Source organism: Jaculus jaculus, chromosome 1 (genome assembly GCF_020740685.1).
Source record: "Jaculus jaculus isolate mJacJac1 chromosome 1, mJacJac1.mat.Y.cur, whole genome shotgun sequence".
Lineage (NCBI taxonomy): Eukaryota > Metazoa > Chordata > Mammalia > Rodentia > Dipodidae > Jaculus > Jaculus jaculus.
The window spans coordinates 247,212,598-247,235,693 of NC_059102.1; the positions used below are offsets into that span (position 1 = coordinate 247,212,598).

General features: G+C 46.0%; 1 protein-coding gene across 1 annotated transcript; it reads right to left on the bottom strand.

Moving 5' to 3' along the window:
- Window positions 1-142: 142 nt before the first annotated feature.
- On the bottom strand, window positions 143-22,566 carry Tsnaxip1 (translin associated factor X interacting protein 1). The gene is made up of 17 exons (XM_045138572.1): window positions 22,528-22,566; window positions 21,921-21,962; window positions 16,037-16,136; window positions 8,322-8,434; window positions 8,057-8,183; window positions 6,452-6,545; window positions 4,861-5,057; window positions 4,374-4,509; window positions 3,861-4,030; window positions 3,620-3,779; window positions 3,413-3,543; window positions 3,134-3,259; window positions 2,845-2,997; window positions 2,610-2,719; window positions 737-863; window positions 532-638; window positions 143-383 (listed from the first exon to the last, which is right to left on the bottom strand). The coding sequence occupies exons 2-17, from the start codon at window positions 21,944-21,946 to the stop codon at window positions 143-145; spliced, it is 2,118 nt and encodes a 705-aa protein (XP_044994507.1). The 5' UTR covers window positions 21,947-21,962; window positions 22,528-22,566.
- Window positions 22,567-23,096: the final 530 nt, after the last annotated feature.

A 23,096-nucleotide genomic window follows, 5' to 3' on the forward strand; every position in this document is an offset into this window, starting at 1 on the left:
CAGATGCCTCCACAAACTCCACACATTTGACTTTGCAATACAGCCTAGAAGAGAATATGGATTCAAACAGAGTATTATTAAAAAAAAAAAAAAAAAAAGTTGGGTTAGTAGCACTGGGGTACTCTGGCTGCCTACAAAGGTCCTAGCTTGCTGGCTCTTGCTCCCGCGGTCCCATGCGCTTGACATCTGCCATCTGAAGCCGTTCAAGTATAATGTGGAGCTTGGTCACAGTGGTCCCCTGCTTCTCATCGTCATCCTCTGGCAGTTCTGACACAGGGAGCTGAAAGGCCTGGCTCAGGTAAGCACTCAGAGTCGGCTTGTCCAGACTGGGGTCAATATTCATCAGGGCCTCACGCAGCCTCAGTAGACTCACTCCTTCATTGCTGCCCCTTAAAGAAAAAGAAAGATAGGCTTGAGCCCCCTCTATCTCAGACTCTTAAGTGTCTACCTTTCTGCCAGTCTTGAGCAGTATATAATACCGAGCAACATGCTCAGTGGCTGAGTAGGACTGTGGGCCCCAGGGTTACTCACTGATCCCGGAGCAGTTCCTCCTTGAGTTCTCCTAAGTACAGTTTTTTTTCATTCTCATACTGTTCCCACAGCTTTTTTGTAAAGTGATTACTCTGGCCCTCCTCATTCTGGGGTGGAGGAGACACAAGGCAGAGAAAGGCCACATTGGCTAGGGTCTAATCAAGGCTATGGAAGGGACTGGGCTAGTTCTGATTCCTCTACAAACCTCTGTAAACAGTGAATGGTAGTCGACCAATTCTGCATTGCTGCCGTTAGAATGCCAGGTCACTGCCTCCATCAGCTCCTGAATTTGCTCTTCCTTCTTGAGGGGAAAGGTATTCTTGAGGATAGCACTATGGGAGAAACAAAAGGGTCTGTAGGGCCTACGATCCCCTACTAATGTTTAAGACAATGTGTTGTATCTTTTTGTTTTTAGAAAAGGTCTTGCTGGCCTTGAACTAATAGTGAGCCTCCTGCCTCAGTTTCCTAAGTGGGTATGTGCCACCATGTCTTTTGAGAGCAAGAGAGAGAGAAAGAGGTAGAAAGAGAGAAACAGAATGGGTGAATCAGGGCCTCCAGCCACTGCAAACAAACTCCAGATGAATGCACCCCCTTGTGCAGCTGAGTTACATAGGTACTGGGGAATCGAGCCTTGAACCAGGATCCTTAGGCTTCACAGGTAAGCGTTTAATCTCTAAGCAATTTCTCCAGCCCCTCCTCCCCTTTAATTTTTCTTTTTTTTTCCTTGAGGTAGTGCTCACTCTAGCCCAGGCTGACTTGGAATTCAATGTGTAATCTCAGGGTGGCCTTGAACTCGCAGCAGTCCTCCTACCTCAGCCTCTTAGTGCTGGGATTAAAGGCATGCACCACCTTGTCCAGCTTTTTGTTTGTGTTTTAAGGTAGGGTGTCAGTGAAGCCCAGGCTGACCTGGACTTCACTCTGTAGTCTCAGGGTAGCCTCGAACTTATGGTGATCCTCCTACCTTTGCCTCCCAAGTGCTGGGGACTAAAGGCGTGCGCCACCATGCCCGGCCTGCCCAGTTTATTTTATTTTATTTTATTTATTTATTTTTGGTTTTTCAAGGTAGGGTCTCACTCTAGCCCAGGCTGACCTGGAATTCACTGTGGAGTCTCAGGGTGACCTTGAACTCAAGGCAATCCTCCTACCTCTGCCTCCCGAGTGCTGGGATTAAAGGCGTGCGCCAACACACCCAGCTTTTATTTTATTTAAAAAATTATTTATTTTTTTTCGAAAGTGACAGAAAGAGAAAGAGGCAGATAGAGACAGAGAGAATGGGCGTGCCAGGGCCTCCAACCACTGCAAATGAACTCCAGACACATGTGCCTCCTTGTGCATCTGGCTAACGTGGGTCCTGGGGAATCGAGCCTCAAACCAGGGTCTTTAGGCTTCACAGGCAAGCACTTAACTGCTAAGCCATCTCTCCAGTCCCCCGGTTTATTTTTAAAATGTTTTTGAAACAACATTTTTTTTAATTTGGAAAAAAAAAAAATCTTAAGAGTGAGATAGAGAGACAAGCAGAGAAATGGAGAGAATTGGTGTGCTGGGGCCTCAACCACTGCAGTTGAACTCCAGATACTTGCACTACCTAGTGGGCATGTGCAGTCTTGCGCTTGCCTCACCTTTTGTGTGTCTGGCTTACATGGTATCTGTAGAGTTGAACATAGGTCCTTAGGCTTTGCAGGCAAGTGCCTTAACCACTAAGCCATCGCTATACCTCCCACCCTTTTCTTTCCCAAGGTAGGGTCTCACTCTAGCTTATATTGTCCTGGAATTCACTGTGTAGTCTCAGGATGGCCTTGAACTCATGGCAATTCTCCTACCTCTGCCTCCTGAGTACTGGGAATAAAGGTATGTGCCGCCATGCCTAGCTGAAACAAAGTTTTGTACTAGGTGGTCTAGAACTCATGACACTTCCTGCTTCCACCTTTCAAATACTGAAATTAAGGCATGTGTCACCATGCTTGGTGAGAACAGGCTTTGAGGCTGTGATATTTCCTACAAAGCTCTTTTTCTCCTGCATACCTGGGATCCAAGCCAGCCATGGAGTTTGTGCTAGAGTGGCCTCGCTGGCCTCTTACCTGAACTGCTCCATGGTGAGGAACCCCTCATTCTGACTATCAGCATTTGTCATCTCCTTCAGCAGATGGGCTACTGTCTCCTTCTGGTTGACAAATACACTCTCTGACATCTACAAAAAGAAAAATATTTAGTAAAATGCTGCTTCTCGGAAAGAAGCAGAACTGGACTGGACTGTCTCCCTAAGACTTGCTGTCTCCCTAAAGGGGGACAGTTAGGGAATAGGCCAAAGCTCACCTTCCCCATCAGGACTGCATAAAACTGACTCATGACCTCATTGGAGCGGAAAAGCTTGATATTTTCAAAAATAGTGTAGGCCCAGGGTACAGCATTATCGGGCCCAAAACGACGCTCCAGGAAATTGAAGAAGAAATCTGGAAACAGCTCCTTCTACAGGATGGGGGAAAATGCAAGGTCAATTTTCCCCCAAATCTGGCCCTCTCCCTGCTCTTTAACACCTCAAGGCAACCCCCAAAAGACTGGATCTGAAGGCTATGCGAGGCCAACATGACTGGTGAGAGCTGACCTGTTCCTCTGCAAGACGTTCCTTCCAGGCATCCTTGAGAAGGTTTACCACATATTTCTTGCTTGGCTTCTTGTTCTCCACAGGACCATCAATCCGAAGGAAAGGTGGAATGCTTTCCCCATAACCCTGAAAGGCCCATGTCAGCTCAGGTCTGATCTCTCTTGCCCCACCTCCAAACAAGAAAGAGACCCAGATGGCTCCCCACAAGCTCAAGACTCAGCATCACTGCTTGAGTATCATGACTCTGGTGCCAAGCCTCTGGTTCAGGGACTCCCCTACCAGACCAGGGAAGAAGTCTTTCTCCCGCAGCAGTCCCTCTCCAATCTCCTCCAGAAGCAAATCCACCAACTGGTCACTGTTCTTGCCCTCAGCTAGCATTTGCCAGCGTTTTGGGCCCCCTGCCACAACATCTGCAGGTGGAGAGAGAGAACTAGAATCGAGCTCACACCCTTTAGCAGACCCTGGGACCCCTGGAATTATCATTACTTTCACATTTGGTCCAATCAGGTCGTGGCGTGGAGGTGCGGTGGATGTTTTGCAGCTCAGAAGAGAACTGGTCCCTCTCTTTCAATGTGGTCATGTGCAACTGCAACAATAACTCATGCTCCTTGCGGACCTCTTCATAGTCAGCTTTCAGGCTGTCCAGCTGCAGACAAGGTGATTGGTCCTAGCTACCCATCTGCCTGACCATGCCCTACTGTGTCTAGCCCTGCCTACCCACAAGCACCTGCTCTTGAAGATCATGGTTGGTCTTCTCTTGCATTTCAAAGTCTCTCCTGGGTACAACATCTCCAAAGTTGGCCTTCATAGTGTTGAGTTCCATCTGTGTACGGGTCAGGTCTTGCCGGGTAATCTTCAGAGCCAATGTTAGCTTCACAGGGTCCTCTCCCCAGACACCTGCCAGGGGCCCACTAGCCTGTCACCCTGGTTCTGGGGCTTGTACCGAGCATTTGGTTGAATGTCCCTTGGGGCATGCCTAAGGACTTTCTTCCCTGTTTGGGATTCTCTGGGTCTACAGGACCACCAACCTAGGGTTTCAGGCTTAAATAGAGAAGTCCAGGATGTGTGCCAGGTGTTGCCAGCTCACAAGGAGACCAGCTCCCAGCCATGTAGCTGGTAGAAGGGACATGCCCCCAACATATATGGGCATGGAATGAGAAGATATTAGAAATTTTGAATAGGACACCAATGAGAGACAGACTTTAGCCCCTCAGAAGCAGAGCAGCCTGACTCAGGTTACCTGCAGACTGGGCAAGGGACATGTCCTCCTTCTGGTACCGCAGCTCATTCAGGCTCCCAATGAGGACCTTGCGGGCATCTCGCTCAGTAAGGTAGCGCAAGTACTCCTCAGCCAAGCTCTTCTTCAATTTGGACACCTGTCAAGAAGGTGACTGTAGTCAATAGCTTCTCTTTCCTTCTGTGGGAAGCCAGTCAGCATAGGGGTGTAATGGGTGCTGGGTGATCCCCCTTTGTTTAGGAACAGGAAAGGTGGAAGAAGGAGAGTGGCCATCCTGAGAATGCAACAGGATGCCAATGCTTAAATCTGTTGGCTGTATGCTGAGCCCTGCAGCTGCACGCAGGGTAAAGCAAACAGGACTCTGGGGGATGAGGATGGCTTTTTCATTCCAGACAGAAGGGTTGGTGGGGTTAGGGATTGTTTCATTATTCATGGTCACCTCTGGGATGAAGCTGGACAGGAACTTGGTCAGCATACTATTTCTATTCACCTCACTCTGCAATGAAACCTTCTCCTCATTCTTTTTGTCAATGAGTTTTAGCAGTTTCATCTTCTCTTTCTTGAGCATGGCAATTTCATACTTCTCTTCAGCCCTCATGGCCAGGATCCTCTCATTGCACTCCTCATTCACAGTGATGAGTTTGGCCTTCAGGGGCTCCAGGGCTCTAATCTTCTCCCTTTGGTGGGCTGGACAGCATGGACAGGTAGGAGAGATCTTTTGGGGCCATGAAGATCACCCAAGTGACATTGATCCCTGAGTGAGGAATTGTCACAAACATCAAGAGGGTATGCTTGTCTTGTTCAAAGCCATGACACCTGCTTTGGACCTTCCCACTCTTGCTTTTAAAGCACGGGCTAGGGCTGTAGTATACATATAGCTCAGTGGTACAGTGCTTGCCTAGCATGTGTGAGGCACTAGGTTCAATCTCTAGCATTGTAAAAGGAAAAAAAACAACAGAAGCCAAGTCTGGATGAGATTCAAGATCTCTCCCATGCCCTTTTCTTTTTCTTTGGTTTTCAAGATTTTCTCTGTTTACTACAAATAATACTCCATCATGTTTCTCAAGGATGGAAGGGGGTGAGGTGCCTTAGCACAGAAAAATACATGCAAGCCTGGTATGGTGGCACACACCTTTAATCCCAGCACTTGGGAGGCAGAGGTAGGAGGATTTCTGAGTTTGAGGCCAGCCTAGGACTACAGAATTGAGTTCCATGTCAGTGGGCTAGAGTATCACTCTACCTCAAAGGAAGAAAAAAAAAAGAGATAAGAAAGAAAAATATATGCAAACAGTAACCTCAAGGCTGAAGAGATGGCTTCGAGCCTTGCCAAGGGACCCAGATTTGATTCCCCAGCACCCATGTAAAGCCAGATCCATAAGGTTGGGCATAAGTTCAGTTCATTTGCAACGGTGGGAGCACCCATTCTATCTGCCTCTTTCTCTGTCAAATCAATTTAAAATATATATATTTTAAAGCCAGGTGTGGTAACACATGCTTTTAATCACAGTACTTGGGAGACAGAAAGAGGAGAATCACTGTGAGTTTGAGGTCACCTGAGACTACAAAGTGAATTCAAGGTCAGCCTGGACTAGAGTGAGACACTATCTTGAAAACCAAAAACAAATTAATCTGGGCAACGTGAAACCCTGATTCAGAAAAAATTGTGGAGCTGGAGAGTTGGCTTAGTGCTCAAGACTCAAGGCCTGCAAAGCCAAAGGACCTTGGTTTGATTCCCCAGAACCCTCATAAGCCAGATGTGCAAGGGGGGCACATGCATCTGAAGTTCATTTGCAGTGGCTAGAGGCCCTGGTGTACCCATTCTCTCTCTCTCTCTCTCTCTCTCTCTCTCTCTCCCTCTCCCTCCCTCCCTCTCTCTCTCTCTCTCTCTCTCTCTCTCTCTGTCTCTCTCTCTGTCTCTCTCTGACTCTTTCAAATAAATAATAAAACCACACATATATATAAAGGTGACCTCAAAACCCAGTTAGTAGCTGTCTCAGCCCTGTTGTGGAGATCCAGAAAGTCAAATTGGGATACTCCATGTCCATTCTAGTTTGTTCTCAGAAGGGAAGTTGCATCCTTACCCAGCATCATCTCATATGCATTCTTGATGGAGGATAGCAGTGGCTTGTATGTTTTGAAATCCTCTATGAAGAACTCAAAGATTTCTCTATAAGGCTGGCAAGAAAAGGGAACCTATCATTTCCTGACCCATGCTTTTTTCCCCTCTCAGTGGAGTTGGATGTTTTTCTTACATGAGGCTTCCAAGTAAGCCAGGTCTGGCCAGGCACTACCCAGGTCTCTTAGCATCATAGAGCTGGGAAAGTGGGATAGCCATAGAGTTCTCTTTTGGTGCCAATTTTGAAACCGAGCAAGCTACCACAGCCAATTCTGATATGCTACCTAAGCTCTCTCTGGCTGCCCAGGTGGCCAGGCTCTCACCTTCAGTCCCTCCCATCTCAGAGCCCTATGGATGCAAGGCTTTGACTATGAAGTGGAGGTAAGATCTCTTATCCCACTTGAACACAGGAATATCTTTTTTCTCCTTCAGGAAGCGCCTGAAGTAAAGTGGGAACCTCTTAATTATTATTATTAGTTTATTTTTGGTTTATTGAGGTAGGGTCTTGCTCTGGCCAAAGCTTACCTGGAATTCATTGTATAGTCTCAGGCTGGCCTCAAATTCTTGGTGATCCTCCTACCTCTGCCTCCTGAGTGCTGGGATTGAAGGTGTGTATCATCATGTCCAGCCTTTTAATTTTTAATTAATTTTTTTTTTTTTTTTGAGGTAGAGTCTCTAGCCCAGGCTGACCTGGAACTCACTCCATAGTCCCATGCTGCTCTTGAACTCACAACGATTCTCCTACCTCTGCTTCCCAAGTGCTGGAATTAAAGGCATGTAGCACCACTTCTGGCTGAGCCTCTTATTTTTGGAGGCAGCATTGCCTACTGGAATGAGCGCAGGCTCTGGAATAAGCCCTGAGTTTGAATCCCAGCCCCATCACTTCCTAGTGGAATGCCTTCAAGCTTCTGCTTATCAAGTGTGCTCAGGGCCTGGAACATGGTATGGCTAGCTCAGAGATTTGGGATTCCCTACTATTTGAATCCCTAATAAGGACTAAAATCTGGTTGCATCTAGTCTGATAGCTCATTGCCTTTCTGGTCTCTGGGCTACGTTCCTCAACTTTCTTTTGTCTTTTTTTTTTTTTTATGTTTATTTGTTTTTTATTTTTCAAGGTAAGGTCTCACTCTAGCTCATGCTGACCTGGAATTGACTATGTAGTCTCAGGGTGGCCTCGAATTCCAGTGATCCTCCTACCTCTGCCTCCCCAGTGCTGAGTGCTAAGATTAAAGGTGTGTGCCACCATGCCCGGCTCTTTTTTTTTTTTTTTTTTTTTAACCATTCTGGTAAACACCGACTTTTGTCTGCCAAACTGCCAGATTTAGGCTTCCCATTCACTGTTGTTCTGTGACCCAGCAGTGGTGATAGGAACTACAGCATTTACATCACTAGAAGCAACCTTCAGTCTACCCAGCTCAGATGGGAAAACACAACCTTAGGACCTTTGGGTTCACATTCACTTGTTTTTCTATAAGACATGCTTGTTTTCAGAAAAGTAGAGAGTCAGAAAATTGGGAGTCTCCCCAATTTTTTCTTCCTACCCTTACCACTTTTAATCTGTGGCTCTGACCTGTAGCTTCAGCTCCTGTGTGGTATCTGTGCCCAGGTCCAGCATGATAAGCTCCTTGCGTAGGTAGTTCTCCAGCTGTTCCAGGTACTTGGGCTTGGACGTGCCCAAGGGATGCTGCTGCCAGCTACTGCAGGGAATAGTGGTCTGAGATGTCACCAGCCCCAAGGGTCCTTGCACTCTTAGTCTTGGGGCAGCACATTTCTCTACCCTGTCTGCTGGCCCAATGCAAACCAGCCCACCCACCGTTGGGGGGACCCTCGCTTACTTGACTCGCTTCCGACCATCTTCTGAACAGGGCTTTCGATTGTATGGAAGGTTCTGTCCACTGACATATGTAGGCCATGGGGACAGGTGACCACCAATGGAGAACTTCGAGAGCTTTAAGGAGGGACAGCTGGTGTTACCTTAGCAACAATACTCCCCTTCCCTTTTAAAAAATCTTTTGATTGGTGGGGTGGGGGCTTTTTTCAAGAAAGGGTCTTGCTGTAGCCCAGGCTGACCTGGAATTCACTATGTAATTTCAGGGTGGCCTCAACCTCACGGTAATCTTCCTACCTCTGCCTCCTGCGCGCTGAGATTAAAGACGTACACCACCATGCCCTGCTCTTTTTATTTCTTCAAGGTAAGGTCTCAATGTAGCCCAGGCTGACCTGGAATGCACTCTTTGGTACCAGATTGGCCCCAAATTCACAGGGATTGTAGCAGACAACTTCAGGTTCACTGAGATGAACTTTCAGACCAGGCACAATTATGGAAGAAGGGATTTATTGAAGCTTACAGATCCATGGGAAGTTCCATAATGGCAGAAGAAGCTGGCCTGCCTTCACAGGCCCAAGGAGACAGAGAAGCACAAGCCTAAAGGTCAAAAGCCATACATAGCACACTTCAGGAACTCCTGCTAGGCACACTTTGCATATCTTTAGATTGAAATCAGAAACCCACCACCACACCTTAAGATCACCCAGTGACATTGCCTCCAGGCAGGTAGCCAGCTGATGCAAACTACAAACAACTGAATATATTTGGGGCCATCTATTCTATTCAAACCACCACAGGGATCCTCTTCTGCCTCCTGAGTGCTGGTGTGTGCCTTTCCCACCCACAGCTTCCCCTTCTGTGGTAGTTTGATTCAGGGGTCCCCCATAAACTTAGGTGTTCTGAATGCTAGGTCCCCAGCTGATGGCAATTGGAAATGAAAGCCTCCTAAAGGCTGTGTATTGTTGGGGGTGGAGTTATGTGTATTATAGCCAGTTTCCCCTTGCCAGTGTTTGGCACACTCTCCTGTTGCTTTTGTCCACCCGATGTTGGCAAGGTTCCCTTTGAGTATGTAAGCCAAAATAAAACCTTTTCCCCCCAAAAGCTGCTCTTGATCAGGTGATTTCTGCTAGCAATGTGAACCTGCAACACCACTCCCCCTTTTTTTTCCAAGGTAGGGCCTTACTCTAGCACAGGCTGACCTGGTATTCACTATGTAGTCTTAGGGTGGCCTTGAACTCACAGTGATCCTCTTACCTCTGCCTCCTGAGTGCTGGGATTAAAGGTGTGCACCACCATGCTCAGCCCCCTACCCTTTTTAAAACAAATTTTTAAACATTTTGGGCTGGAGAGATGGCTTAGCAGTTAAGGTGCTTGCCTGCAAAGCCAAAGAACTCTTGATCAAATCTCTAGGTCCCATGTAAGCCAGCCACACAGTGATAAAGGTGCACAATGTTACACATGTGCACAAGGGGGCAGATATATATATATGTAAAATCTTTCTGTGTATATACACATATCTCTATCTATATGTATGTATATACATACAGAGAGAGAGATAGTGCGCGTGCACTGATGGGTGCTCCAGGTCCTCTAGCCACTGCAGACCAACTCCAGACACATGTGCCACCTTGTATGTCTAACTTTACGTGGATATTGGGGAATTGAATCTGGGTCCTTTGCCTTTGCAAGCAAGTACCTTAACCACTAAGCCATCTCTCCAGCACTTCTTCCCTTTTTGTGTGTGGTTGGAGATTGAATGCCGTGCCTCACACATGCAGGACAAGTGGATAAGTGCTATAGTGCTATATCCTCTGTTTCTTCCCATTCCTAATTTTCTTTTTCTTTCTTTCTTTTTTTTTTTTTTTTGTTGTTGTTAGTTTTTTGAGGTAGGGTCTCACTCTAGCCCAGGCTGACCTGGAATTCACTCTATTCTCAGGGTGGCCTCGAACTCATGGCAATCTTCCTATCTTTGCCTCTTGAGTGCTGGGATTAAAAGCGTGCACCACCACACCTGGCTCACATTCCTAATTTTCTAAAGCCCATCTGCTACATGCCATATAACTTAAAATACTTTTATTTATTTATTAGAGAGAGAGAGAGAGAGAGAGAATGGGTGGGTCAGAGCCTCCAGCCGTTGCAAACAAACTCCAGATGCATGCACCACCATGTGCATCTGGCTTATGTGGGTCCTGGAGAATCAAACCTGGGTCCTTTGGCTTTGCAGGCAAGTGCCTTAAATACCAAGCCATCTCTCCAGCCCTGCATGTCATATATTTATCAGGGTCTTGCTATATACCCTTGGGCTTGGATTCATCACACACCAGCCTCTGCCTCCTCTAATCCTGTATACATTAGTATGTGCAGCTGCAAACATCTCTTAATCTGGCTCATAATAGAAACTGTAGTCCTTTCTGGATGTGGTGGCATATGACTTTAATCTCAGCACTTGGGAGGCAGAGGTAGGAAGACTGCTGTGAGTTCCAGGTCATCTGGAGCTAGAGTGAACCCTACCTCAAAAAGAGACTGCTTGGGCAGAACCAACACCTTAGGGATGTAACAGTGTGGCAGAAGATTTAAATATTTATGAATAGGGGGCTGGAGAGATGGCGTGCCAATTAAATTGCTTGTTTGTGAAGCCTAAGAACTCTGGTTCATAAGCCAGATGCCCATGGTGACACATGCATCTGGAATTTGTTTGCAGTGGCTAGAGCTTCTCCTTGAGACTACACTCCTTTAATCCCAGAAGTAGAATCACTGAGTTCAAGGCCAACCTGGGACTACAGAGTTTCAGGAAAGCCTGTGCTACAGTGAGACCCTACCTTGAAAAGGAAAAAAAAAAAAAAAAAACAAAAAAAACTTTCCTCCCATCAGCTGGAGTTTTGTTTGTTTGGTTTTTTTGTTTGTTTGTTTGTTTGTTTTTCAGCTGTTCTGCATTGAGACAGTAGAAAGAGCTGGGCATGGTGGTGTATGCCTTTTAATACCAGAACTTGAGAGAGGCATAAGTAGGAGGATTGTTATGAATTTGAGGCCAGCCTGAGACTACATAGTAAATTCCAGGTCAGCTTGGGCTAGAACAAGACCGTACCTTTTAAAAAAAGAAAACACTTTCAGTTAAGTTGGCAGCATAGTAGCCACACTAAAGCAGCCTAGGGACGGAAATAAACAGAAAAACAGCAAAATACACTCTTCTACTGAAAAGTGAAAGTGTATAAATTATCATCCACAGCAGAGGAGAACCTCAGATCTTCTAGAAAGGAGAAAACTGGTCAGAATCTTTCCAAGGCACCAGTGGTCCTGGTCCACGTGCCTCCCCAGCTCACGGTGCAGAGCTTACTAGCAGAAACCAGGTGAAGGGATTTTTTTTCCCCCCCCCACTCACACCAACCTCCTTACAAAGACAAGAAACCTGAAGGGGAAGACAACAGGGACCTGCTAAGCAGCTGCTGAAGGAGATCACAAATGGTACCAGCTGAATAGCTCAAGTACAATTCCAGGCTTCCTGCACAGTCTCCCATCTCCCAACCACCAGTGCCAAGAACCTCTGGAGAACCCCTCTCACATGCCCTCCCCACTCACATGGCATCCAGCACAGCTGATCAGAACACCAGATCCACAGTGAACCAGAGAGGGACTGAGGTGGTAACTCAGCATTGGTGAGATTAGAAGCCACTCCAAAAGGGAACAGGACCTTGGTTCAATTCCCCAGGACCCATATAAGCCAGATGCACAAGGTGGCACATGCATCTGTAGTTCCTTTGCAGTGACTGGAAGCCCTTGCACACCCATTCTCTCTCTCACTCTGCCTTTTTCCCCTCTCAAATAAAATATCAAAAAAAAGAAAAAGAAAATTTGGGCTGGAGAGATGACTTAGTGGTTAAGGCGTTTGCCTGCAAAGTAAAAGGATCCCTTTTCCACTTTCTAGGACTCAGGTAAGCCAGATGCACAAGGGTCCAAGCGTTGAATTCATTTGCAGTGGCTGGAGACCACTAATAACCACTGGGACCTCATGGAATTACAAAGCTTTTGTACAGCAAACGACACTGTGACTAGAGCAAAGGTGCAACCTAAAGAATGGGAGAATATCTTTGCCAGCTATACATCTGACAAAGGACTAATACCCAGGACATACAACTCAAAAAAGGGGGGGAGCTGGAGAGGTGGCTTAGCAGTTAAGCGCTTGCCTGTGAAGCCTAGGGACCCTGGTTTGAGGCTCGATTCTCCAGGACCCACGTTAGCCAGATGCACAAGGAGGTGCACATGTCTGGCTGGAGTTTGTTTGCAGTGGCTGGAGGCCCTGGTGCGCCCATTCTCTCTCTGCCTCTTTCTCTCTGTCACTCTCAAATAAATAAAAATAAATAAGAAATCAAAGAACCCAATTAAACAATGGAACTAAACTGGGTGTGGTGGCGAACACCTTTAATCCCAGCACTTGGGAGGCAGAGGTAGGAGGGTCGCTATGAGTTTGAGGCCACCTGAGACTACATAGTGAATTCCAGGTCAGCCTGAAGGAAGACCCTACCTTGAAAAACCAAAAAAAAAAAAAAAAAAAACAAAAAACAAAAAAACATGGAACTAGAGCCAGGTTGTGGTGGCACAGGCCTTTAATCCCAACACTTGGGAAGCAGAGGTAGGAGGATTGCCGTGAGTTCCAGGCCACCCTGAATTCCAGGACAGCCTGGGCTAGAGTGAGAACCTACCTCAAAAAACCAAAGCAAAGTTTCCATCAGTTCCAGACAACTGAGGAGAGTGGCAGGTTCCAGGTGACAGTCTACTCTCCTCAGCTCTTGGTTGGCAGAGTGCCAGCATGAAAGAGTGGGCAGGTACAGACTGGATAAAGCCAACTAACTGCTCACAGTATGGTAGGAGAGGATGGGATACACGATGCCAACTCAGAGACCACCAAGGTCACCATTCAGGGTGAAAGTGATACTCAGAGTGAACAGGGCCTTGCCCAATCTGCTTTCCTCTCTTCTTCCCACTATTATGTGTGTCATCACCCCTCAGAATCCCCAAATAAATGAAGTCTAACAACTGATCTGTATTAAAAAAAAAAAAAAAGAGAGAGAAACCAAACCAAACAAACAGACTAACGAATTCAATAAATATTGGGGCTAAGAACAGTGTTTAAAGGTGCTTGCTCACAAACCTGCTGGTTGAGGTTTGATTTCCCAGTACCCATGTAAAGCCAAGCACATGCATCTGCAGTTAGGTTGAGTGAGAGAAGACCCTGGCATACCTATACATGCAAACACACACACACACTCATGCAAATAAAAATTTAATTTCAGCCAAGCATGGTGGCACACACCTTTAACTTTAGCATTTGGGAGGCACAGGTATGAGGATGGCTGAGAGTTTGAGGCCACCCTGAGACTACAGAGTGAATTCCAGGACAGCCTGAGCTAGAGTGATTCCCATCCTCAAATACCAAAAAAAAACAAAACAAACAAACAAAAAACACCCAAAAACAGAACGAGGAATGTTTGATCCATCCCTAGGACCACATGAGACCAGGTGTGGGACTCAGGATGGCTCAGTGGTTAAAGGCCCTTGTTTGCAAAGCCTGATGTCCCAGGCTCATTGCCCCAGTGCCCAAGTAAAGCTAGTGGCGCATGTGTCTGGAGTTCATTTTCAGGGGTAGAAGCCCTGGTCCATCTGTTTCCTCTCTCTAATAAATACATAAATAATTTAAATTGAAAAACATAAAAGCCAGGCATGGTTGCACATGCCTTTAATCCCAGCACTGGAGAGGCAAAGATAGGAAGATCAGGAGGATCATTGTAAATTTGAGGCCAGCCTGAGAATGGTGTTCTTAGGCCCTCCCTGTTCTTTGCTTAGCCCTGCAGGTTAAAACTTTAAGGTGGCCATGGGAGGAGCAGCGCCCCCTGGTGGTTGAGGACACCCATGCAGAAAAATAAAAGGGTGAATGATCCTAGCCCCAAGTCCACTGAGGCTAGAATCCAATGTGAATAAAGGAGAACACATAGCTCTCCTTACCCTGGGTATGACTGATCCCATATTTTTCTCCTTATCATTAGACAGAGACCATGTCTTGGCAGTCCATAGGCTCAAAAAGCCATGTACTCCCAAATCTTCCCTATGCACACAAGAAAACTATCCCCATAGCCAACAGTGTTCCTCTGTGAGCTAGGGCTGAAAGTTCACTCAAATACGCTTTTTCTTCTTTCTTCTGAGATTTGGACAGCTGCTTGTGGATTTCATTTATTTTTATTTCTCACTTTTTTTTTTAACAAGGTGTGGTCTTGCCCAGCATTTAATTTTTTTTTTCTCTTTTTTCGAGGTAGGGTCTTACTGTAGCCCAGGCTTACCTAGAATTCACTATGTAGTCTCAGGATGGCCTGGAACTCACAGTGATCCTCCTACTTCTGCCTTCTGAGTGCTGGCATTAAAGGTGTGTACTACCACGCCCGGCTTTCTCTTTCTTTTATTGAGACAGGATCTCACTCTAGCTCAGGCTCATCTTAAACTCACTGAAATTGCAAGTGTGAGCTGCCACACCTGGATTTTGTTTTTCCCCCCGGAGGTAGGGTTTCCCTCTAGCCCAGGCTGATGGAACTCACTATGTAATCTCAGGGTGGCCTTGAACTCATGGCAATCCTCCTACCTCTGTCTACTGAGTGCTGGGATTAAAGGCCTTTTGTGGATTAAATTATTAAAATAATCTGGGGGTGGTGGCCCATGCCTTTAATCCTAGCATGTGGGAGGCAAAGGTAGGAGGATCACTGGTCTTGAACTCTCAGCAATTTTATCCTTTCAAGGGTTGGGATTACAGCTGTGAGTCACCATGCCAGTTCTACACAAAAACTTAAAAGAGGACTAGAGAGATGGCTTAGCCTTTAAGTGCTTGCCGGTGAAGCCCAAGGATCACAGATTCCCCAGTACCCATGTAAGCCAGATACACAAGATGCATCTGCAGTTTCTTTGCAGTGGCTGAAGGAACCCATTCTCTCCCTACCTCTCTCTCTCTCTCACTCTCAAATAAATAAAAAACAAATAAAAATTTTTTTGAATCCTTAAAAAAAACTTAAAAGAGGGTTGGCTCAGTAGTTAAAGGTGCTTGCTTGAAAAGCCTGATGGCCCAGGTTCAATTCCCTAGTCCCCACGTAAAGCCAGATGCACGAAGTGGCATTTGTGTCTGCAGTTTGATTGCAATGGCAAGAGGCTCTGGTGCACCCATCCTTTCTCTCTCCCCCCTCTTTCCTTTCAAATAAATAAATAAATAATAATAAAAAGAACAAGAATGGAGGAGGAACTCAGAACAAAAATACAATAAACACCCCTTTATTCTGCCTTCACACACTTGTTCACAAGTATTTATGGAGCTCTCAATGTATGTCAGCCACTTGAGGATCAGACATTAGGGTCAGAAGGACAAAAAAGCAAAGTGACAGCACCAAAGGACCTTGGCAGAAGCTAGAGAACCCATCCTGACACCTAGCACAGTATCTGGCACCTGGACCGTTGCAAGTGAAGGGGGCTTGAGGACAGGGACTGAGTCTCTCTCAGCCTTGGGTAGTCTAGGAAGGCTTTTCAGATGTATGTGCCCTTTCCCTCTCCCAATGACTGGTGGGCCTGGCCTCTCATTGGGAAGAAGCCATTCTGGTAGGGCCGTGTTTCAGGGGAGTAGTGCTTCTCAGTTGCCAGAAGATAGGTAGGTTATAGAGGTTTGACAGGTGGGATTCCAGAAGAATCATCACTAACCAGCATCCGTTCCTTCTGAGAAGGTTTGCGTTTCTGAGAACATGTGGTTTCTTCTTGAGAGGAGTCATTCGTTGTCACTCCTGAACACTGAGGGTGTGCTCTGCACAGAGGAAAAGCTGTAGTGGGTGACAGAGCCCAGAATGGGGACAACCCTCCCACCCTTCCCAAATCTACAAGGCATGGCCTCCTCTATCCTCAGAGTCAGGGTCTGGTTCTTAGTACTGTCTCCAGATTCCCAGTGATGCTGCCAAGCAAGCTCCTAGCTCTAGTAGGCCAACCCCCCCCCCTTTTTTTACACACTGTAACCCTCGTCTCTCTCTCTACTTTTTTTTTTGTTTTTTCGAGGTAGGGTCTCACTCTAGCCTAGGCTGACCTGGAATTCATTATGGAGTCTCAGGGTGGTCTCGAACTCATGGCTCTGCCTCCTACCTCTGCCTCCCAAGTGCTGGGATTAAAGGCATGCACCACCATGCCTGGCTCTCTCTACTTTTTTATTTTAAATATTTTTATTTTATTTATTTGAGAGAAAAAATAATCAGATAGATAAAGAGAATGGGCACGCCAGGGCCTCTAGTCACTGCAAACAAACTCCAGACGCATGCACCACTTTGTGCATCTGGCTTTACATGGGTCCTGGGGAATCAAACTCTGATCCTTTAGCTTTACAGGCAAGTGCCTTAGACCTCTGAGCCATCTCTCCAGCCCTGTAATCCTCTTCTGTTCAGTAGAAGCTCACCAATGCCTGTGACAGCAGGATATCCTCACCATGAGCCTAGAGGACCCTGGGGCCTCATTTCCATCCACTGAGGCTGTGATGATGGCTTTGTGCCCATGACTCTGGTACACTCTGAGGATGTGATACCAAAGGCATGGCCTATGGAACAAGAAGCAAAAGGTCTGGAGTGTAGGAGCTACCATGTCATGTGAATTTCGATTCTCCACTTAATAGCTGATAGGGTCTGGGAATTGACACCTAGAGTGTTAAAAAGACCACACTTAGGGCTGGGGAAATGGCTTAGTGGTTAAGGTATTTGCCTGCAAAGCCTAAAGACTCCAGTTTGATTCCCCAGGACCCACATAAGCCAGATGCACAAGGGGGTGCATGCATCTGGAGTTTGTTTGCAGTAGCTGGAGGCCCTGGCATGCCCATTCTCTATCTGCCTCTCTCTCTTTTATATATATAATTAAATACCACCCTTATCATTTGACCACTCTCAGACTTTTTTTTTCTTAAAGAAATGGCAGAGATTCTTTCTGTGATTCTCCCAGTTCTATAAAATTTAAATGAGAGTGATGGAAGCAAAATATTGTGTAAACTGCAAAGAGCGCCTGAAATGCTAATTATGAGAGCAGGTTGGGAGAAAAGTAAATCCTAACACCACTAACATTTGAGCCTCTTAGATGCTGGGGGGAAGCCAGGTTTATTCTAGCCAGGGAGGCATTTTGAGGGTCAACAGAAAGGGTTACATGTAGGTGAGCAAGCCCAGGTGGGAGGAAGGGAAGAAATAATTCAGCAATCTCTGGGGTCAGGGTATGCTGCTAGAGAGACCTCTGTGTTCACTGTCCTTGCTAGCTGGTGACAGTTGCTCAACCTCTAGGAACCTCAGTGTCTCTGCTCATTACAATGGCATTAGTAGGGCTGGAGAGATGGCTTAGCGGTTAAGCGCTTGCCTGTGAAGCCTAAGGACCCCGGTTCGAGGCTTGGTTCCCCAGGTCCCACGTTAGCCAGATGCACAAGGGGGCGCATGCGTCTGGAGTTCGTTTGCAGAGGCTGGAAGCCCTGGCGCACCCATTTTCTCTCTCTCCCTCTATCTGTCTTTCTTTCTGTGTCTGTCGCTCTCAAATAAATAAATAAAAAATTAAAAAAAAATGGCATTAGTAAGGGGCCTTTAAGCCCAGCACTCGGGAGGCAGAGGTAGGAGGATTCCAGTGAGTTCAAGGCCACCTGAAACTACATAATTAATTATAATAATAATTCATTCCAGGTCAGCCTGTGCCAGAGACCCTACCTTGAAAAACCAAAATAATTCAATTTAATGAATGTAACTTGTAAAAATGTAACAAATATTTTAACAGCAAATTACATATCAGGCATATCAGGTTTATTGATAATAAATTCGTTGGGAAAGGAGTAAGGGTTCAAACCTACTCATCAAATCATCTTTGAATTTATTCCGTAGTTTTTAATGCATAAGTAATGAATTAAAGAATTTGGCAAAAATCAAGAAAAAAATATAAATATGGCATTTATTATTACCCAAACTCACATGAACCAAGTTTAGAAAACCCTATCCTGGGAGACATGGTTCTGTGGTTAAAAACACTTTTTTGGGCTGGAGAGATGGTTTAGTGATTAAGGGCTTGCCTGTGAAGCCTAAGGACCCTGGTTCGAGGCTCATTTCCCCAGTACCCATGTAAGCCAGAAGCACAAGGTGGCACTTGTATCTGGAGTTCGTTTGCAGTGGCTAGAGGCCCTGGTGTGCCCATTCTTTCTCTCTCTCCCTGTTGTTCTCAAATAAATAAATAAATAAAAATTAAAACAATAACAACAAAACACTTTCTTGCAAAGCCTGATAGCCTGGGTCCAATTCCCCAGTACCTATGAGAGAGGGAGGGAAGAAGGGAGAGAAATAAAGGGAACAAATGATATTGGCATAGCATGCCAAGGTCTCTTGCCACTGTAAACCACTGTGTGCCTCTGGATTTATGGGTACTTGAACCTGGGCCAGCATGCTTTGCAAGTAAGGCTTTTAACTATTGAGCCATATCCCCAGCTCCTCAATTCTGTTCTTGCTTGTGACATAATCACCATGAAAGGCAAAGTAAACAGGAAATGTATGGTGAATTCTAGAAATCATGAGAAGCTGCCAAATAGGAAAGTAGGTAACAGCTGTTGTTAGTTTTGAATGTTAAAGGAGACAATAGTAAAATCAGACTCAACAAAACAAACAAAAAACCCCACCCAGTTAGTGACTATGGACTTACCCAAAACAGTATGCTTATTTTTATTTTATTTTATTTTATTTTATTTTTAAATTTATTTGTTTGAGAGAGAGAGAGAGAAAGATAGAAATAGGCAAGGGGAGAGAGAAAGAGAGAGAGAGAGAAAGAAAATGGGCGCACCAAGGGCTCCAGCCACTGCAAATGAACTCCAGATTTGTGCAGCCCCTTGTGCATCTGGCTTGTGTGGGTCCTGGGGAGTAGAACCTTGGTCCTTTGGCTTTGCAGGTAAGCACCTTAATGGCTAAGCCATCTCTCCAGCCATGCTGTTGGGAGCCATTTTGGCTGGATTTGTATCCATAGTTCTGGGCCTTTGGCAGCAACACTTTAGCAAAACTATAGCAAGGCTTTAGCAAAACCATAGCACCTACATGTAAGCAAGATTATGTCTATTCAGTGTTGGAAGCCATTTGGCTGGCCTTAAGAGTTTTTTGTACTGAGAAGTGATTGAAGTGCAAAAACTCTGTAACAGGAAGGTTTTTTTTTTTTTTTTTGATAGAAACTTATGTGAGACTCATGGAACTTTTGTCCATGGAAAAACTGTAAGAAGATATATAAAGGAATGCTGTGAAATAAACTTTGCTTCAGTCCTTGCTTCAGCCCTGGACTGGAGTCCTTGGTTTCATTCTCTCTCCTGTCTTTCTTTAATCCTCACTCCCCATCAGGCACAAACCCTTTCAGCCGGTAGGCTCCAGCACCCTGTTTACTATTTTATTAAATATTCATATCAACTGTCAAAGGGGAATGGAAATAATTATATTTCTATCTCAACAGTGGTAAAAATTCAGTTATTTAACTGATAGTGAAAGGCCCAAGAATTCAGAAGCTCAGAAATACTATCACCTCCAAGGGGAGCTTAAGCGGGCCCCCTGCATACCTCAAACTCCAGGCTTTACTCTCTGTTGGAAGCAAGTAAAGAATCCCTCTTCTCATTGTATCAGAGCCCGCTCCTAATATAAAACTAGGTAAAAAGGGCATGAGATAGCCCTCAAGGATGGGAAATGAGTAATAAAATGAACCACTTATTTGGTTTCTGTAAATAGCCTGCTCTATAAGCCTTACACTATAAGCCTTAATAGCCCACACTGTAAGCCTTAGTAGCTTGCACCATAAGCTGTAGCAGCCTGCCTCAGACCACCAAGGTCATAGGAGGCTGATACCATACTCTGCTACCCCCACCTAAGGAATTGCGCAAAGGCTGACCCCCCAAGGTCATAGGAGACTGGTACCACACTCTGCTACACCCACCCAAGGACCTGCGCAAATGCTGACCACCAAGGTCATAAACTAATTGGCTTAGAAACTATGGGGTGGCACAAACTGACTGGCTAACACTTTGCGGGCTCCTGATATTAAAAAATGATTGGTCTAATGCACAGGCTTTGTTAGAAACCCTATGAAAACTGTCCTGTTCCTGCATTCGGGGCTCTGTAGTCCTCGGCCCCAGCGCGCTTGGAATAAAAATCCTCTTGCAGTTTGCATCAAGACCGCTTCTCGTGAGTGATTTGGGGTGTCGCCATATCCGGGCAGAGCGTGGGGGACTCCCTGCTGGGGTTTTTTCCTTCAATAGCAGGCAGTAGTTTCTCAGGGGTGTAACCTGGTATTGACTGACCTCCAACTGTTGATAGCTCACTAAAATATTGTGCAAGAATGTGAGGGCAAAAGGAGAAAAGTTCCTAGGAGGAAAAATATACTCCACGGAAATGTACAACTAGGAGGTGCCTTTTAGAGAATCCTGTTGACAAATTCTACAGTTCTAAAAACTGATCATGTTGACACTAAGGTAGCTAGAGGAGGACAATCACATTGCAACTTTAAAAGGGAAACAGTGAGTATGGCCCAATGTAGTCACTACATGGTGGTGAAGAATATGGTGAATGAAAGTTGTCAAAAAAATTTCAGCACTCAGCTGGGTATGGAGGTCCATGCCTTTAATCCCAGCAGTGGGAAGGCAGAGGTAGGAGGATCACTGTGAGTTTGAGGCCAACCTGGAACCACAGAGTGCTAGGTCAGTTTGGGATAGAGGGAGGGAGACCCTATCTTGAAAAACAAATTCAGCACTCAGAAATGACATGTGCTTCTTTTGTAATGGATGAAATGCCTATTTCATATCATTTTTCATTTCATTTCTTTCATTTTTGTGGAGCTGAGGATTGAACCCAAGGCCTGCATTTTTATTTTTATTTTTGGTTTTTCGAGGCAGGGTCTCATAGCCTAGAATGACCTGGAATTCACTATGGAGTCTCAGGGTGGCCTCGAACTCACGGCGATCCTCCTACCTCTGCCTCCCAAATGCTGGAATTAAAGGTGTGGACCACCATGCCCGGCTCTGCATTTTTTTTTTTTTTTTGAGGTAGGGTCTCACTCTAGCCCAGGCTAACTTGGAATTCACTATGTAGTCTCAAGGCAACCTCAAACTCATGCTGCCCAAGTGCTGGGATTAAAGGTATATGCCACTACACCCAGTTAAGGCCTACACATTCTGTGCAAGTGTTATATCATTAGGCTATAGTTCCAGCCCTGTTGCATAGTCTTTTCATAGATGACTACAGTTTCCTAGATTATGCTGTGTTGGGTAACAGCTTTCTCAAGTCTGATGCCTGGCTGGCTCTTATAAATGCATTTTTAGCTCTAGATAAAATCATCAGATAAGCATTTCCTGTCCTTGGGGACTTCTGTAACTTTTGTAGACTTTCCCTGTCATGGCAGCAGACCCTGAAACTGAGGTCGTCAATATTTTCCTTCTCTCTTCTCCCTTCTTCTACTTCTCCTTTTTTTTTTTTTTTTTTTTTTTTTTTAAGTAGATTCTGTCAATCTAGCCTAGGCTGACCTGAAACTCACTCTGTAGGTCAGGCTGGCTTTGAACCCAAGGTGATCCTCCTACCTCAGACTCCTGACGTGCACCACCATCTCAGTCTGTCTTCCTCTTCGCATTGGGAATATGAAAAGACAAACATTCGACTGAATGCTTATTATTATATACAAACGCTGTGGTAATGGCTTTGCATATTCTCATTAAATATTCTAACAATAGCCGGGTGTGGTGGTGCATGCCTTTAATCCCAGCACTCGGGAGGCAGAGGTAGGAGGATCGCTGTGAGCTCGAGTCCACCCTGAGACTACATAGTGAATTCCAGGTTAGCCCAGGTTAGAATGAAACTCTACCTCGAAAAACAAAAAAACAAAAACAAAACAAAAATCTCAACAATGACAGTAACTATTAATGATAAAGAGCATCGCCTCTCGGCCTTTCGGCTACGATCACGTGTCTAATAATAAAGTGCGCCTGCCCTTTTGCCAACATGTAAAGTCCGTACAGGACTCACAAGTCAGCCAGTATATAACACTTTCTGCCTGGCTGATTCTGTGGCGCTGGAGCCCCAGCCTAAAGAACAGAAGCCGGAAGCGGTGCAAAGATCTGGACCAGTAGTCATCTCCCTCTGTGGAAATACTGAAGCCCTCCTTTCTGGCCTCAGCACTGCAACTCCTACCTCTGCTTGGAGAGACTGCAGCTACGTGTTTGAAGTTTGGCCATGATCCGCGAGCAAGAGGGAACCTAAGAACGGCGGTAGTGTACAGACCGCTGCCATGGCGACCAGCCCCCAGCAGCCTCAGCGGCGAGGGCGGTATTGGGGCCACGCCCCGCTCCCAGGGCCCCACCTTTTCTCCCTGCCCCCAGCCACCCGGCTGGAGGAATACCAAGTAGTGAAAGTGGATTCGGACCCTAGGGCAGGGTGCTCTGAGAGCCAGCCACCGCGGCAGGTGTGACCCTAGCTACAGAACTGAGGCAGAAGAACAAAACCGAGGCCGTGCAGGAGGGAGGTGGGCTCAGAGACCGGCACCTCTTGGCCCGCGGGAGTTGTAGTTTTCGATGATGGAAGTCTCGTTTAGATATGCTTCTGGTTCAGCAAGTGTGGACTCCATCACCCGAAATCCCCTAGCAGTTCGCGTTGGGTGGCCCTCGGGAGAGCCGTGAATTGTGGGACTTGTAGTCTATTAGAGTCTGACAAGCTATGGTAATGTCATGGAAAGATGCGGAACTCGGACTCAGTTTCCCTGC

Bases quoted from the DNA above. Each gene is read 5' to 3' on its own strand.
- Tsnaxip1 (XM_045138572.1), bottom strand. From the start codon at position 21,946: ATGGTGGTGCACGTCAGGAGTCTGAG. The intron at 8,184-8,321 runs GTAAGCGAGGGT...TATTCCCTGCAG, and splicing joins GATGGTCGGAAGCGAGTCAA to TAGCTGGCAGCAGCATCCCT. The intron at 5,058-6,451 runs GTAAGGATGCAA...CATGCTGTCCAG, and splicing joins TGCATATGAGATGATGCTGG to CCCACCAAAGGGAGAAGATT.